Genomic DNA, 13,680 nt, shown 5'->3' on the forward strand with positions numbered 1-13,680 from the left:
TGGCTTCCCTTCTGTATTGATGGGTAGGAGTGTTGTTTTGCATGCAATTCTGTCTAGATGTGACACAAGTTAGTATTACAGTTGTGTGGATGTGACGCAATGCTAGTCTTTATAATTCTGTCTAGATGTTACACAATACTAGCCTTCACAATTCTGTCTAGATGTGACGCAATGTTAATCTTCACAATTTTGGCCAGATGTGACGCAAGCTAGTATTACAGTTGTCTAGATGTGAGGCAATGCTAGTCTTTACAAATCTGTCTAGATGTGACGCAATGCTAACCTTCACAATTCTGTCAAGATGTGACGCAAGCTAGTATTACAGGTGTCTGGATGGGACGCAATGCTAATCTTCACAATTCTGTCTAGATGTGACGCATGCTAGTATTACAGGTGTCTGGATGGGACGCAATGCTAATCTTCACAATTCTGTCTAGATGTGACGCAAGCTAAAAGTGGACATGTGAAAGTGCATATTAACTGATCGAACAAACCATTCTGAATTGCAGAATTCGCCAGACTTTATAGGGCGCGTGCACTTTACACAGTCACAAATATGCCTTGTGGACAGGCCTTACAATAAAGGGACACCTGGAGGCGGACCCTGATACATACAACAGAAACACATGTCATGTGTCGGCACAACAGATCAATGTAGGTCCTATTTGATACAAGTCCGTAGACCACCGTTTCACCTTATGACATCTAATGGTTCCTTGGGAAATTTGGAAGCATCCATTTTACAAAATGGAGGCTTAGATGATATCCTGTAAGGTCATGGGAGAAAGCTTCTGAAAATCAAAACAGACACACTTTTTTTTTTTACAATAAATCGTTTTTATAAAAAAAAATCTTTTCATTAGCACACAGAATAAAAGACCTGCATTATTCCCTTTCTATGCTTTTTCAATGGCAATCTTGCTTTCTTATTTACTGCCATTTTCTGCACATTTCTTTGAAGGCGTATGGCACTACGCTTCTCTCTTTCGATGGACATGCCACTGCGTGATCTCTGACTTTCCGCTCTTCCAGGGCAAGTGTGTTTTAGGCACGCCTCTTCTTGTGCTTCCTCAAAGGCTTGCCCTCATGGGATACCATTGGCAAGTGATGATCTCCCCTGACCTGACTGTCGAACCTTTGATTGTGTGGCCTGAATGAATGTTGGTGCCTTCCATCTCCTGAAGATGGGGAGGTATCAGTTGCTAGCGCAGTCGGTTCAACAAACATGAAGTCAGTCACACTGTCCGTAGGGAACTGCTTTAAGCCAGCTGGCGGTGTGTAGGTTTGCAAGAGACCACCCTTGCCTGCGCCTTGCAGGCCAACTTCAGTCACTCCATTTCTCATGCCTGCCGGCACAGTCACTGCAACTATTTCTTGCGTGTCTTGTGCTTGAGTGACGCCGGCTGCAGGGCTCGCGGACTGCCCCTGGTTGTTAGCGTTTGCTCCTGCTTGACCCATTGGAACAGCCTCCTGTTCATCCAGGCTGGCGCCTGCCTGGCCTGCAGGAAGTATTGCCCCTTGTAAAAGTGGTGGCAGTACTGGTAACCCTGGCAATGCGGGTAAACCAGGTAACACTGGGAATCCAGGTACTGCAGGCCCAAATGGTGGCATAATCATCCCAGTAAAGATTTGTGGCACAAGTTGCTATGTGAGAAAAACATATATGGGTTAGCAAAACTGTACACACAAGAAAACACATACAAAATGTTGCCTCTAAAATGTCTAAGGAAATGCACATATGTTTGCTTCCCATGTAACTAATATATACATCTTGACAAATGGAACATTCATGTAGGTCATATTTACCATTCTCTTCCTGATACTCCAGATACAATGTAAAGGTATACATTACAAATGAACAGGTGCACGTTGGGGATCCCTGCGCTATTTCTTTGCTAAAATATTTGTTAGGGTGCTGTTGTTTTGGTATAAGATGGCTGCTTGGAGAATGAGCCACAAAAAACCAGCCAAGTCTTTGGTTTGGAATAAACATATATTTGATGATATGATAGGTTATTTATAATGTGCTTAATACCCAGAGGTTTCTAAGCGCAGACCCGGGAATCAAACCTATATTGCTCCATGTTGTCTTGCTTTCAAGGCAAGCACGTTGCCCTTGAGCTATCCTCCCGAGTGGATACCTTAGTACACACATATTCACCAGAATCCAGATTACAGTAACTTTGCACCGTTGCAAGTGCAAGGTTTGCACAGTATTAGCAGTAGGGTAAAGTGTGCCCTATTTTTAAAAACACTGGGACACATTAAAAAACCATTGCACCTCGACAAGTGCAGTTTGGCATATTGAAAGCACCGGGGCCACTGGGGAGGCGCAAACACACTTGACCCAATTTGCAGACACTCGTGAGGGCAGAATTTAGAGGTACTTTGCTCTCTGGTCTTGGAATTCGGAAAGGGCACTTTCATAGAATATTTGCTGTACTGTAAACATAGTTACCATTTCTTCAGAACTTATCGGCATACCCTGAAAGAAAAACAGGACACATATTATGTTTATGTTTATTGAGTTTATATAGCGCTTTAAGCCAAAGCGCTTTACAGTATAACAACAGGTACAATAGTGAGAGAAACATATTTACAAACATGAAACAAGTCATTAGAACAATAGGTAGAACAATTTACTAAAATGAGGGGGAGTGTGGGGAAAGGGGAGGGGAGAGGGAGTAGGTGATGGGGGTTACAATGTCTGTTTTGTGGTCAGGGGAGTGGGAGGGAGGAGGAATGGTGAAGGGGAAAGGGAAGGGGGAGTGATCTGGTGACCTCCAATGCCCCTAAGTGGTTTCAGTGACCAATTTGAGGTCATTAGGGAAGGGGGAAGGAGGAAGGGGAAGGAAGGGGCAAGGGGTTAGAAGAGGAGAGGGGTAGGGAAGGGGAGTCGGGGTGGGAGTGAAGAAGAAGGGCTTTCAGGGAGGAGCAGAAGGATGAGTAGGTAGGGGTGGGGCGGATGGAGATCGGTAGGGAGTTCCACTGTAGGGGGGCCAAGAGTTGGAAGGAGGGTAGCGTGAGGATATGAGTTTTTAAGTATCTGGGCCCACATTACACACATTTTGCACTGGTGCAAGTATATAGCCTTTTAGTGTCGGCAGTGCAAATTCACTTTTCAGCAGTGCAAAGTCACTTTGAACCGTGCAACTAATTCCATGAATCGGGCCCTAAAAGGCTAGATACTTGCACAAGTACAACATTTGTGTTTTTATTATTTATATTACTATGGTATTTATTGAGTGCGGACCGAGCGTCGGGAAGCAGCGGAGTACTTTACAATCATAGGGGGAAGAACACAGAGAGGGAAGCAGAGACAAAAAGAAGGAGCAGCTTACACTGGCGGGGGAGGGTGGGCAATTGGCAGCAAGGGATCTACAAGCCACCAGGGGAGGAGACAGTGGGGAGCAGATCACCCAGTCTCAGGTGGAGTGGGCAGCGCATTTGTCTGGACTGTGCACATATTTGTGTTAAATTACTTGTCACTGGTGCAGAATTGCCTGTCAACTGCCAATTTATGTGATATGGCCCCAATTCTCTACAGATATTCCAATGTTATGATGTGCTACTCCCTTTTCACTGAATTGACAACTTTTTACTCAAATGTGTCACAGTCACGTGTTGCTCTAGAGCACTACTATGATTCACTCTAGAACCTCGCCGGAAATGTTCTGTTTGCAGCAATCACAACCAAACTAAATGATCATATTCCAAACGATTCTATAGCCCTTCATCGGCACATTTGCTTAAACATTCAAACACAACTTAGAATGTCAATGCAGAAAAGGCTTTAGGACTGAATTCAGAACTGGGAATACTGCCACATATTTATACTGTTACCATATGCAGGGACTGGAAGTTCAGGCCGGAACGCTTACTAACCTCTAAATCTAGAGGCAGGAAGCAGTACCAGTTGGCTACACCATGCGAAGAGATTGCTCAAGACCACCCTAGGTAACACCCACCCAGTAAAAAGCAGAGTAAAAAGACATCTCTGTTAGTGGCTCTTCAACACCACTGCTGTGCTCTTACAGGACTAGACTGTTTCCCAAGTCATTACACACAGAAATGAAAAGTGGACTAAAGAACCAAGCTTTATTTAAAAAATCTAATTGCTAAAATACAAGTATGTAGTTGCTCATTATAAAAAATATAGTATGTATGAGAAATATAACAATCTGTATTAATTAATGTTATTTGCTCTTTAAACTGGACCTCCCAAAAAGTGTATTAGTCAATAGTGACATCCTAAAATGTCTTATTTTCCTGGCAACATTGACAAAACATCTAATGCTTGGTTTAGGTGGCAATTTTTGTCCTACTGAATATGCAATGGTACCATCCTAAGTGCACAGATTGGTGGTCCCCTCCATGCAGTCAACCCTTTAAAGAATAATACCCCATTAAAGCTTTCATAAATTGCAATTTGCAGACGTTTTCATTCACACCCCCTCCTTCCCTATACATTACTACAGGAGTTTAATTTTCTTGAAGGACTATCTCACCTGTTGTCCCATCTGTGTTATGATTATTGGGAAAAGCTGCAAAAAAATATAAATGTTGGTTAATCCATAAGTAAAAGCAGTGGTTATGTAGTGCACGCTCTTGAATTCAAAGGCATTGAAAACACAATATTCAACACAAATAAAATCAGTAAATATATCATGACTACACTTTTGAGTCTGGTGAAAAATAATTCTGTGTAACACACAGGCCCATTTGACTATGCCATTGCCATATCCCGCTATTATATGCATTCAATTATTTATTATGTTGCACTTGCAGATTTTGTGATTTACACCCTTGCACGCATATTGTGGAGCATTGTTTCCAACCCCTTAGAAAACAATGGAGAGGTTTAGGGCAGTGGTCCTCAAACGTTTTTCTCTCCAGGTGTTTTGTACTATGACTCCCATGACCCCTCACCATTGACTCTGCTGGCTAGGGCTCAATTCAACTGTAGTCCAAAACATCTGTAGAGCTAAACGTTGCAGACACCTATTTTTAGGCTGTCCTATTTTGTGGAATAATACCTCTTAATATGGTGTGTGGAAAACTAAGAAGTTGTCTTATTTATGCTTGTTTGAATTCAGGTTCCATTGGACTACCCTTTTTTAGATGTCATAACTTTATCTGAACTTTCCGAATATGTCAGGAAATTATTCAAAAACCGTCCACAACTGTATTTCTTTAGACACTTGCACATCTCTTCGTGTGCTTTCTGGGGTATCCATGTTTCCACCTGCATGGCCGTTCTCAGGGATATCACTCATGCATGTTTGTCCTGGCAAGACCTCTTGGGCTTTCTGCACTGCCTTATCACAAACTTTGGAAATTTGAGGATTGTCAGAAAAGATTACCTGGAGATCCCTTTCCTGTTTAATTGTCTGTGGTAGCAGGAACTTATTTGGAGTACTAAGGAGCTCAATTTGTAAAAAATAGTAATTGCCCAAGGGGGAGGGGGGCGCCGATTATGTTTGCACTTATGTGCAAACAGGTCACCTCTGGCCAATTGTTGTCATTTTCATGGTGGAATGCAAATGAGAAGTGTAAACAGATGACAGTTGCAAATAAAACGCGGCCTACCATGTACTCATGGCAGACATCATTTACAATGATTTCCTAATCTTTGATTCCATAGGAAATCCCTGACATTTCGCCAGTATGAAAATCTCATGCTGGCATAAAACCAAGTTATTTTTTGAAGGCAGAGGGCAAACGGGGGGATGGAAACTTAACTGCAGTTCTGTCCCTGTCCTCTGCCTTCAAAAACAATGAAAATCCCCCAGGGCGTGAAGGGAGGCATTAAAACAGGCATAACACCATTACACCTCTCTTTAGCGCTTCCATTTAGGCTATGCAGGACTCAAAAATGAGTCCCTTATTGTTACTCTAAGAAATTGTGATCCAGTCTTAAGACCCTACTCCATCTGCAAGAAGAAAATGCCATGGAGCACAGCAGCATGTGTTAAGCCAGGCATAATGGTTTAATGCTGACTTTTAACATCTATTTGTGCCCTTGAGGGGCCAAAGCAATCACCCTCCTAGTAACCAGTTGATGATGGCCCAAAGGGAGGTCTCTCCAGGGTACCCTGGTTCTTGAGGTGGTGCACCATGGACCCGAGGCTTGCTGCTGGTGCCCAGCACCGTCTCTGCTCAGTCATTCAGGAATGTTCAACTAACTGTACATAAAGCAGGGGAAACACAATGGTTTAGAATTTTAGGATGTCTGCTGATTGAGAGTACTATTAAGAACTAAGAAACTTAAAAAAAAACATTTATTTACAGTCATGACAAAAGAGCAGAAGATAACATAATGCAGAACCTTCGCCCCCAAAACATTCTTACGTGATGGGGATGGGGAAACATTGGCTGATGGACCGTCATTTCACCCACATTCATCGGAAGGACCTGTGGGTATGGCATGAATCCAGGTGGTTGGTTACCCTGCAACACATACAAAACACATAAGTTAAGGACATTTAAATTAAATCACAAGGAATATACTCCATTCTTTGCATCATTCACCCACTATTTTCTTACTTTCTTCAGCCTATTTATTTAACTATACAGATGTAAAACCCCAGAAATTCCACCTTAGGGTATATGTTGATAAAGTGTCTTATTGTAGGCCTAATGACTGAAGGCCATTTGCAGATGTTTCTGCTCCTTTTCAGGAGCCTTTGCCAGGAACAGTAACCAGAATGCAACAGGCTCTAGGATAATGCATACAATTATTCATAAAGGAGGGTCATTTTCTTGATTGAAACAGGTGTGGGGACCCCAATAAGCAAACAAAGACATTGGGCCTCATTACGACCCAGGCGGTAAGTTACCGCCTGGGTCGTACCTTTACCACCATGGCGTAAACTATGTTTACGCCATGGTGGTTGGCGGACTTATCGCCCCATTCCGAGGTGAGTGGGGCGGTAAGTCCCCATTAACCCATTTACCCTTCCCCATTCCCATTTTTGCCCCATAGGGCATAATGGGAGTGGGGAAGGCGTTAATTACGCCACCGTAAATTACGGTGGCGTAATTAACAACAAGGTCCCTTAGCGCCATGGATTTTAACACCTGCTAAAAGCAGGTGTTAAAACCTCCATGGCGCTAAGGGACCTCGGAATCAGGCGGTAAGGGTCGGCGCTGTTTACGCCACCGTAAACCCCTTACCGCCTGGGTCCTAATGAGGCCCTTTGCAGGCATCCTTACCACAGTAACTGGTGCGTTGTTTGAGTTCTGCAAGAGTTTCAGCTTTGGCACAGAGGGGAAATTTCACGGGAGGGTCAGAGTTTGTGAGTTTTAACAGCAATCGCTATTTGTCCACCGAGTAGCTGCTCTGGGAGAATGTCACCAGTGTGAGAAAGAAAACTGGGTTTCTTAACATAATTATTGGGTAGGGCACTCAAATAATTGGGTGGATTGTGGGTTCAATCGTATGGAAAAAATGAGATAGTTGACATGGTGAACTTCTGATGCAACCTAAAGAGGGATCATTTGTGACTCCTGGATTCACCAAGATATCATACATATATCCCTGGACATTTCTTCAATTTTTGTTCCAGTAGGCTTTATTATAGGCTTGGCATATGTCAGCAGATATGTGTAAACAAGTGAGCACTAAGGCTAATCTGATCGCAGAGACACCAAGATCACAAATCAGTCATCGTCCTTTTGCTCCTATGTATTGATAGTACAAGAAAGGTTTGGAGATTGAGCTCCACTTATTGGAGGTGTGTTCGCTTACATGTCTTGTATTGTTGGCCCTACAGACAGGACTGGCTCAGTGGACATATATAAGAAGATACTTCTCATACTGTCCGCCCCACAGACAGGCTGCAGTCCAATAACAATGGTCATATTTGCTCAATTTATAAATAAAATGGGGGCAGCTGCCATATTAAAGCTGAAAGCCATTCCGACCATTATTTTCCAGTTCAGTTAGAAATATGTAGCCTACTAATGCAAACAGTAGAAGTCAAAATTGTGTAGACTAGTCCCCCAAATCTAGTTCTCACCATCTAAAAAGATTCAAGTGGCTGTAGAAGGTGTTTGGAAGAATGTCCCTCAAACCACATTTCGCGTTTACAGGCAGCCAAGAGTACTAATGGCTGCACTAAGCCATGACATGTAGATAATGACTGCTGCAGAGGGCAGAGATTTTTCCTTTCCAACTGGTCTACAAAATGTGAAATACAGTCTCAAAGACTCATCAAATGTCCATGTGTGGTATTTAGTCATGTCAAACATGAGTACATTCCACAGATTGGTCCACCAAAATACACGCTGCAGATGTGTAGAAACTGCAGCATCAGATTGCCAATGAAACAGTGAAACAATCTGAGCTCTGGCTGTTACAATAGATGACTGCATGGGTGTATGCACCTCTATACGTTGAGTTTGAGAAGATGCACCATATTTGGCCATTAAAGGATCCATTTCAAGGTACTGCTGAGTCTGCAATCTCAATCCCTCCAGATGTTTTTGATTAAGTCTCCCATGATCCCTCACCACTAAATATGGCAGCTAAGGCTGATAGAATTAGAATTCCATAATATCCAGAGAGACAAAGGTTGCAGACCCAACTATGGCCTTTGCAATTCTCTCCCTGAAGCATTTAGAAGATACCTCCAGAGTGGCTCAATGTGCTTCAATAGGTGAAGCAGGTCCTGCAGTATGAGTAGGAGGCCATCAATAAGGTTGCATGCCTGAAGAAAAGGATGGAGATCCACTTTCTATGAGCTACTACATCTATCGCTGCCATGGATCCCAACAATCTCTGTAGGTTTTGTACAGGACGGTGCACATATAAATTTACTTTTGTGCTCTGATTATGTGTGCCATCTGAGGAGATGCACTTCACCACATGAGCAGTAGGAAGCTTTCCTTTAATACAGCAGTGGGACTTTCGGCTGTCATTCTTCATGTACCTTACAACCCATGTGCAGATCCACCCCAAAGTTTTAATAGGAAGGATAAGTGAGGAAGGATAGCTCAGGGGCAACACGTTTGTCTTGGAAGAAAGACAACGCAGCGCATCACAGGTTTGAATTCTGATACTGTACATAGACCCCAGTCACTGGTATTAAGTGCATTATAAAAGAACAATCATAATAATAAGCAGCTTTTATGTCATCTATTCCCTGTACAGAAGTGGGCATATGGCTGTTTAGGAACGTGCATATGTAATGGATGGGATCCCACCAGAATAATTCTGAGTCCAAATAACAGAACCAACCCAGGAAGATGGCAAGTTACTGTTTTATTAACAATTATCGAAAACAGGCAGGCTACAACGAACATCAACTGATGTACTCTCAGTCTCTCAATGATCTTTACACAAAATATGTTTTTTATATAACAAATGTGTCAGAGTGACATCATACTACGTGGCAATAATGAAAATACCTATCGGGGTCGGGATTGGTTAAGGGAGACATCTAAGTATATTTTTCTATAGGGGCTAGGATTGTAATTGGTTGTCTATTATCAGGTGGACAACGTATGCCTACTTCTAAAAAACATGTAATTTCACACACATTAGATACACAGTTTATCATTGGTCTTCAAACTATAAGGTCTTTCATTATATGGACTAATACAATTGGTTGGCATGCTTGTGCCACGTATGGAACCTTCGGTTAATTTAGCAGCATGTAAGCTAAGACCGAGGTGCAGGGAGGTTGGACATGAAACTACCTCACTACCCAATTAGCCCAACATCTCTTATCGCCCTCGCCTTCTGCCATGAAATTGTCTTTGTCCTTGGCCTTGCAGAATATCCTTGTCTTTGAAAATGCACAGGAGTGAGGGCACTCGCTATCGTGTCTTGGATTTCAAGTTCAAGCTCTATTTCCATTGTTGGCTCAGGTGACGGGAGACCACAATTTGGCCCATTTTGCAGCTTTCAACTGCTCTAAATGAATTAAAGTTTGGCATCCTTTGTGTTCTATCTTGCACCTTAATGCGAGAAGGTTCATCTTCTGCATGCTCTTTCTTCTTCATAACAGATTGCTGACCTTGCTTCTTGAATCTTGACTCCAGGGCAGGCAGCCTTGCCCCTCAGTTTCATGTGCCTATTATTCTTGCTGCAACACAGTTTTCTATTCCATTTTCATGTATTCTGGCCTACTAAATTCATGATACCAATGTCCAGTTTCTACACATATGCAGTGTGTATTTTGGTGGACCAGTCTATGACGCTGTGATATCAGCACTGTACTGCAAAGAAGAAGAGCTAGGATCACGTTAACCTTTGCTGTCCTAGATGATGCGTCCCTTCTATCTGCCGGCATACACTTTTCTTCAGCTTCAGTTCCTTCCACACAAGGGCCGATACTCGATTGTCTAAATGGAGACCACACCCTAAACCGTCTATGCTGCTCATTGTGAGGATGAATCCACACAGACTATGGTGACAAACAACCATGTCTCGGGAGGATAGCTCAGGGGCAACATGCTCGCCTTGGAAGGAAGACGAAACATAGCAACACAAGTTAGATCCCTGGGTCCACGCTTAGAAACCTCTGGGTATTAAGCACGTTATAAATAACGTAACGTAATCATAACCATGGACAAGCTCCCAGACTATTGAGAGACTGAGAAGGCAGCACTATGGATTAGGCCCTCATTGGCTAGGTCAGTTTGACTGGGCAGACCCAAAAATCTACGCCCATCCTGGTTTATGAATGGTTTTGTCCTAACAGCCATATGGACATAGTACAATCTGTGAACCTGCTTATCCAGGCAGTTCTTGTACTAATACCTCTTCTGATGAGGACTGTGCTGTGTGAACATGGGTCACTGGACAGTTCTTACACTGTAAATCTGTGGGGCCAGCAGAATAAAACTTGGCAAAAAGTAGGACCCCATAGGAGTTATTTTATGGCCAATCCTATGGACTTGCTTTGCTCATGCACCCAGATCCGTGAACACCACTTGTTCTGCCATTCAGCTGGACTTGCAACATGAGCACGTGCAGTAACATGAATGGCGGGTGAAGATCATGCACTGCAGTTTTAATGGACCATGTCCACTATTCAACAGATATACACTGCACTATTGTAGGACTAGTCCAATGGGCATGCGGCCTATGGCTTGACCCTTTTTGCTGGTTGAAGCTAGAGTAAAAAGATTGATTTTACCTTCCTTTACTCTTCACGATTACACTCTGCTTTGTGAGTGTTGAAAACTGCATGCAGTGCACCCAACAGCGCTTAAGTGCTAATGTTGGCAGTCCGCTGAATGCAATTTGCATTTCTTTCAACTAACATAACCCCCCCTTTGTTTCTTCCATAACAGTATTTTTTCCTCCCACACACCCCTAATTGGTTTACACCCTTGCAACAAAGAAAACACATTTGCAACATAGTTTCCACTTCTCAGCTTGAATTAAAAAAACAGGTTTATAAACTTAGGGAACAGACAAAAAAAGCTGGGTGCAACTTACTGCTGGAAGGTCCTGTGCGTTTGCCATGAACCTCGTCATTGGTGGCATCATATTAAACACAGGATTCAACTACAAAAGAGATTGGATTACAATTAAATGCATTTAGCAGTACTAAAATGTCTAACATTAGGTGAACTTTAATGCGTGGTTGCAGGGAACACACCTGGGTGTGTGATAAGATTTTTTTTTTATAAAATGGTATCCCGTTTCTTTCCTGTCGTTCATCGATTCATGAACCCATTCTTGAGCAAATACTTAACAGGGCATGTTCAGATGAATTTGAGCACTGAGGCTTCTTTCGAATGCAAACTAGGAATCATGCTGCCACACCTTGGAGAGTGGTTCCAATAGCCCTGCCCTCTGCACCGATCTGTTAATACATGAATGTCAAAGTTCCAACTGACATGGCTTGTCAAGCAACCAATTAACATAGTTTGCAAGAGAACAGAAATAACCAAGATTGAGCAAAATCAGACTGCTATTGCTTGTCAAGCAACCAATCAACATACTATGCAAGAGAGCTGCAAGGACCAACATTGAGCAAAATCAGAATGCCATGGCTTGTCAAGCAACCAATCAACATGCTATGCAAGAGAACAGCAAGGACCAACATTCACCACAATCAGACTGGCATGGCTTGTCAAGCAACCAATCAACATGCTATGCAAGATAGCAGCAAGGACCAACATTCAGCACAGTCAGACTGGCATGGCTTGTCAAGCAGCCAATCAACATGCTATTCAAGAGAGAAGCAGGGATCGATAGTGAGCAAAATCCGACTGGTGGCTCGTCAAGCAACCAATCAAGATGCTATTCAAGAGAGCAGCAAGGACTAAATTTGAGCGAAATCAGACTGGAATGACTTGTCAAGCAACCAATCAACATGCTATTCAAGAGAGCCGCAAGGACCGATAGTGAGCAAAATCAGACTGGCATCACTCATCAAACAAACAATCAACGTGGTACGCAAGAGAGCAGCAAGGACCAACATTGGCATGGTTTCTTGAATGTGCATGAAACTATGCCACATTGTTATCGAATAGGCTTTGTTTCTGATGTCAAAAAAAAAAACATTGCAGTTTCTTTATGTTTCGGAAAATGCATGTTCTACACTGGTGGGCTTTCTTGAGCACAATACATATAAAAGTAATGCACAGTCACTTTGCATTGTATGTTTGTCTATTAATAATGGCAATTGGGTTTGGTTTCCATTGCTCTGGTTAGTTTTGGCTTGAATGGGCCGCTTACACCCGCTCTATATAGTCCAAAATATTGCTTTAGTGTTAGGAGGCAAAAGAATGTAGCAGGCAGTGCACCATTTGTTATTGTTATTTCACTTACACAACGGGTGCCAGGTCTGCTTCATCACACATCCCACTGGCAGACATAGTAGTGTACACACCTGTCTTTCCAATTGTTTTTTTTTAATGAAAATAAAATATAGTTGTAGTATGTCTTCTCTTTTCATTAGACAGTCAATGATGGGCTGCTAACATGCATGAAAAGGAAATATCAGTCTACACGTCTCTCTCCAAAGAACACAAAACCGCTGCACAGTCTAATGTTTCTGCACACCGAAGAATTGTTCCCATATACATCCACGTCACATCAGGGGATTTGCACTATGTGAATTAAGGGTCTCCCAGAGCAAGTGGCTGACAGGTGAGAACATTGCTGGACCACTGTACACTGCACCCCACACACCTGGTTGGGAGCCCTCACATTTCCAGTGAGAGAGGATCGTTGCACCCTGGTCTAGCCTGCCTCACTCACCTTCACACAGGGGTGTTGCTAGGTCTGGAAAATATCTGGGGCTAGGCTAATGTCAGGACTGTCGGGACTCGGGGCTAGGTAGCCTTTTGTTCGTAGCCCCTGCGCTCCTATCTGGGGCTACAACCAAAAGACCCAGGGCTATAGCCCCCTAGCCTCCCCCCGATCAAGTCTTCTGCCTCCAAATTCCGCATCAGGAGGGAGGGAGAGGGAGCTGGTATGCCACATTACTCTATGGTTGGAGCTTTCACAGTGTCTGTGCATGAGAGATGGGGACATCATCCATGTTTTCTCACTTGCACACACCCACAACTATACACAGCCCCCTATAAAGGCAGAAAAGCAAGGGGTCCACATGAGAAGCAGAGATCAGGGATGTTATGCTCCTCTCAAATGCTGAAGCACATTACCCGGAAATGAACGTGAGTACCTCAACCTGTCCTGTGTGAACCTAGGCA

General features: G+C 43.1%; 1 protein-coding gene across 1 annotated transcript in view; it reads right to left on the reverse strand.

Moving 5' to 3' along the window:
- Window positions 1-788: 788 nt before the first annotated feature.
- AMTN (amelotin) overlaps window positions 789-13,680 on the reverse strand; it is a 43,160-nt gene continuing 30,268 nt past the window's right edge. The window contains exons 7-11 of the mRNA XM_069630582.1: window positions 11,453-11,521; window positions 6,352-6,450; window positions 4,509-4,544; window positions 2,459-2,485; window positions 789-1,644 (exon numbers count right to left, since the gene is read on the reverse strand). Of these exons, the coding sequence (XP_069486683.1) occupies window positions 1,045-1,644; window positions 2,459-2,485; window positions 4,509-4,544; window positions 6,352-6,450; window positions 11,453-11,521 (831 nt within the window). The 3' untranslated portion in view covers window positions 789-1,044. The remainder of the gene's footprint in view (window positions 1,645-2,458; window positions 2,486-4,508; window positions 4,545-6,351; window positions 6,451-11,452; window positions 11,522-13,680) is intronic.

This window comes from Ambystoma mexicanum, chromosome 6q (assembly GCF_040938575.1).
Source record: "Ambystoma mexicanum isolate Mex_15411 chromosome 6q, UKY_AmexF1_1, whole genome shotgun sequence".
Classification (NCBI taxonomy): Eukaryota; Metazoa; Chordata; class Amphibia; order Caudata; family Ambystomatidae; genus Ambystoma; species Ambystoma mexicanum.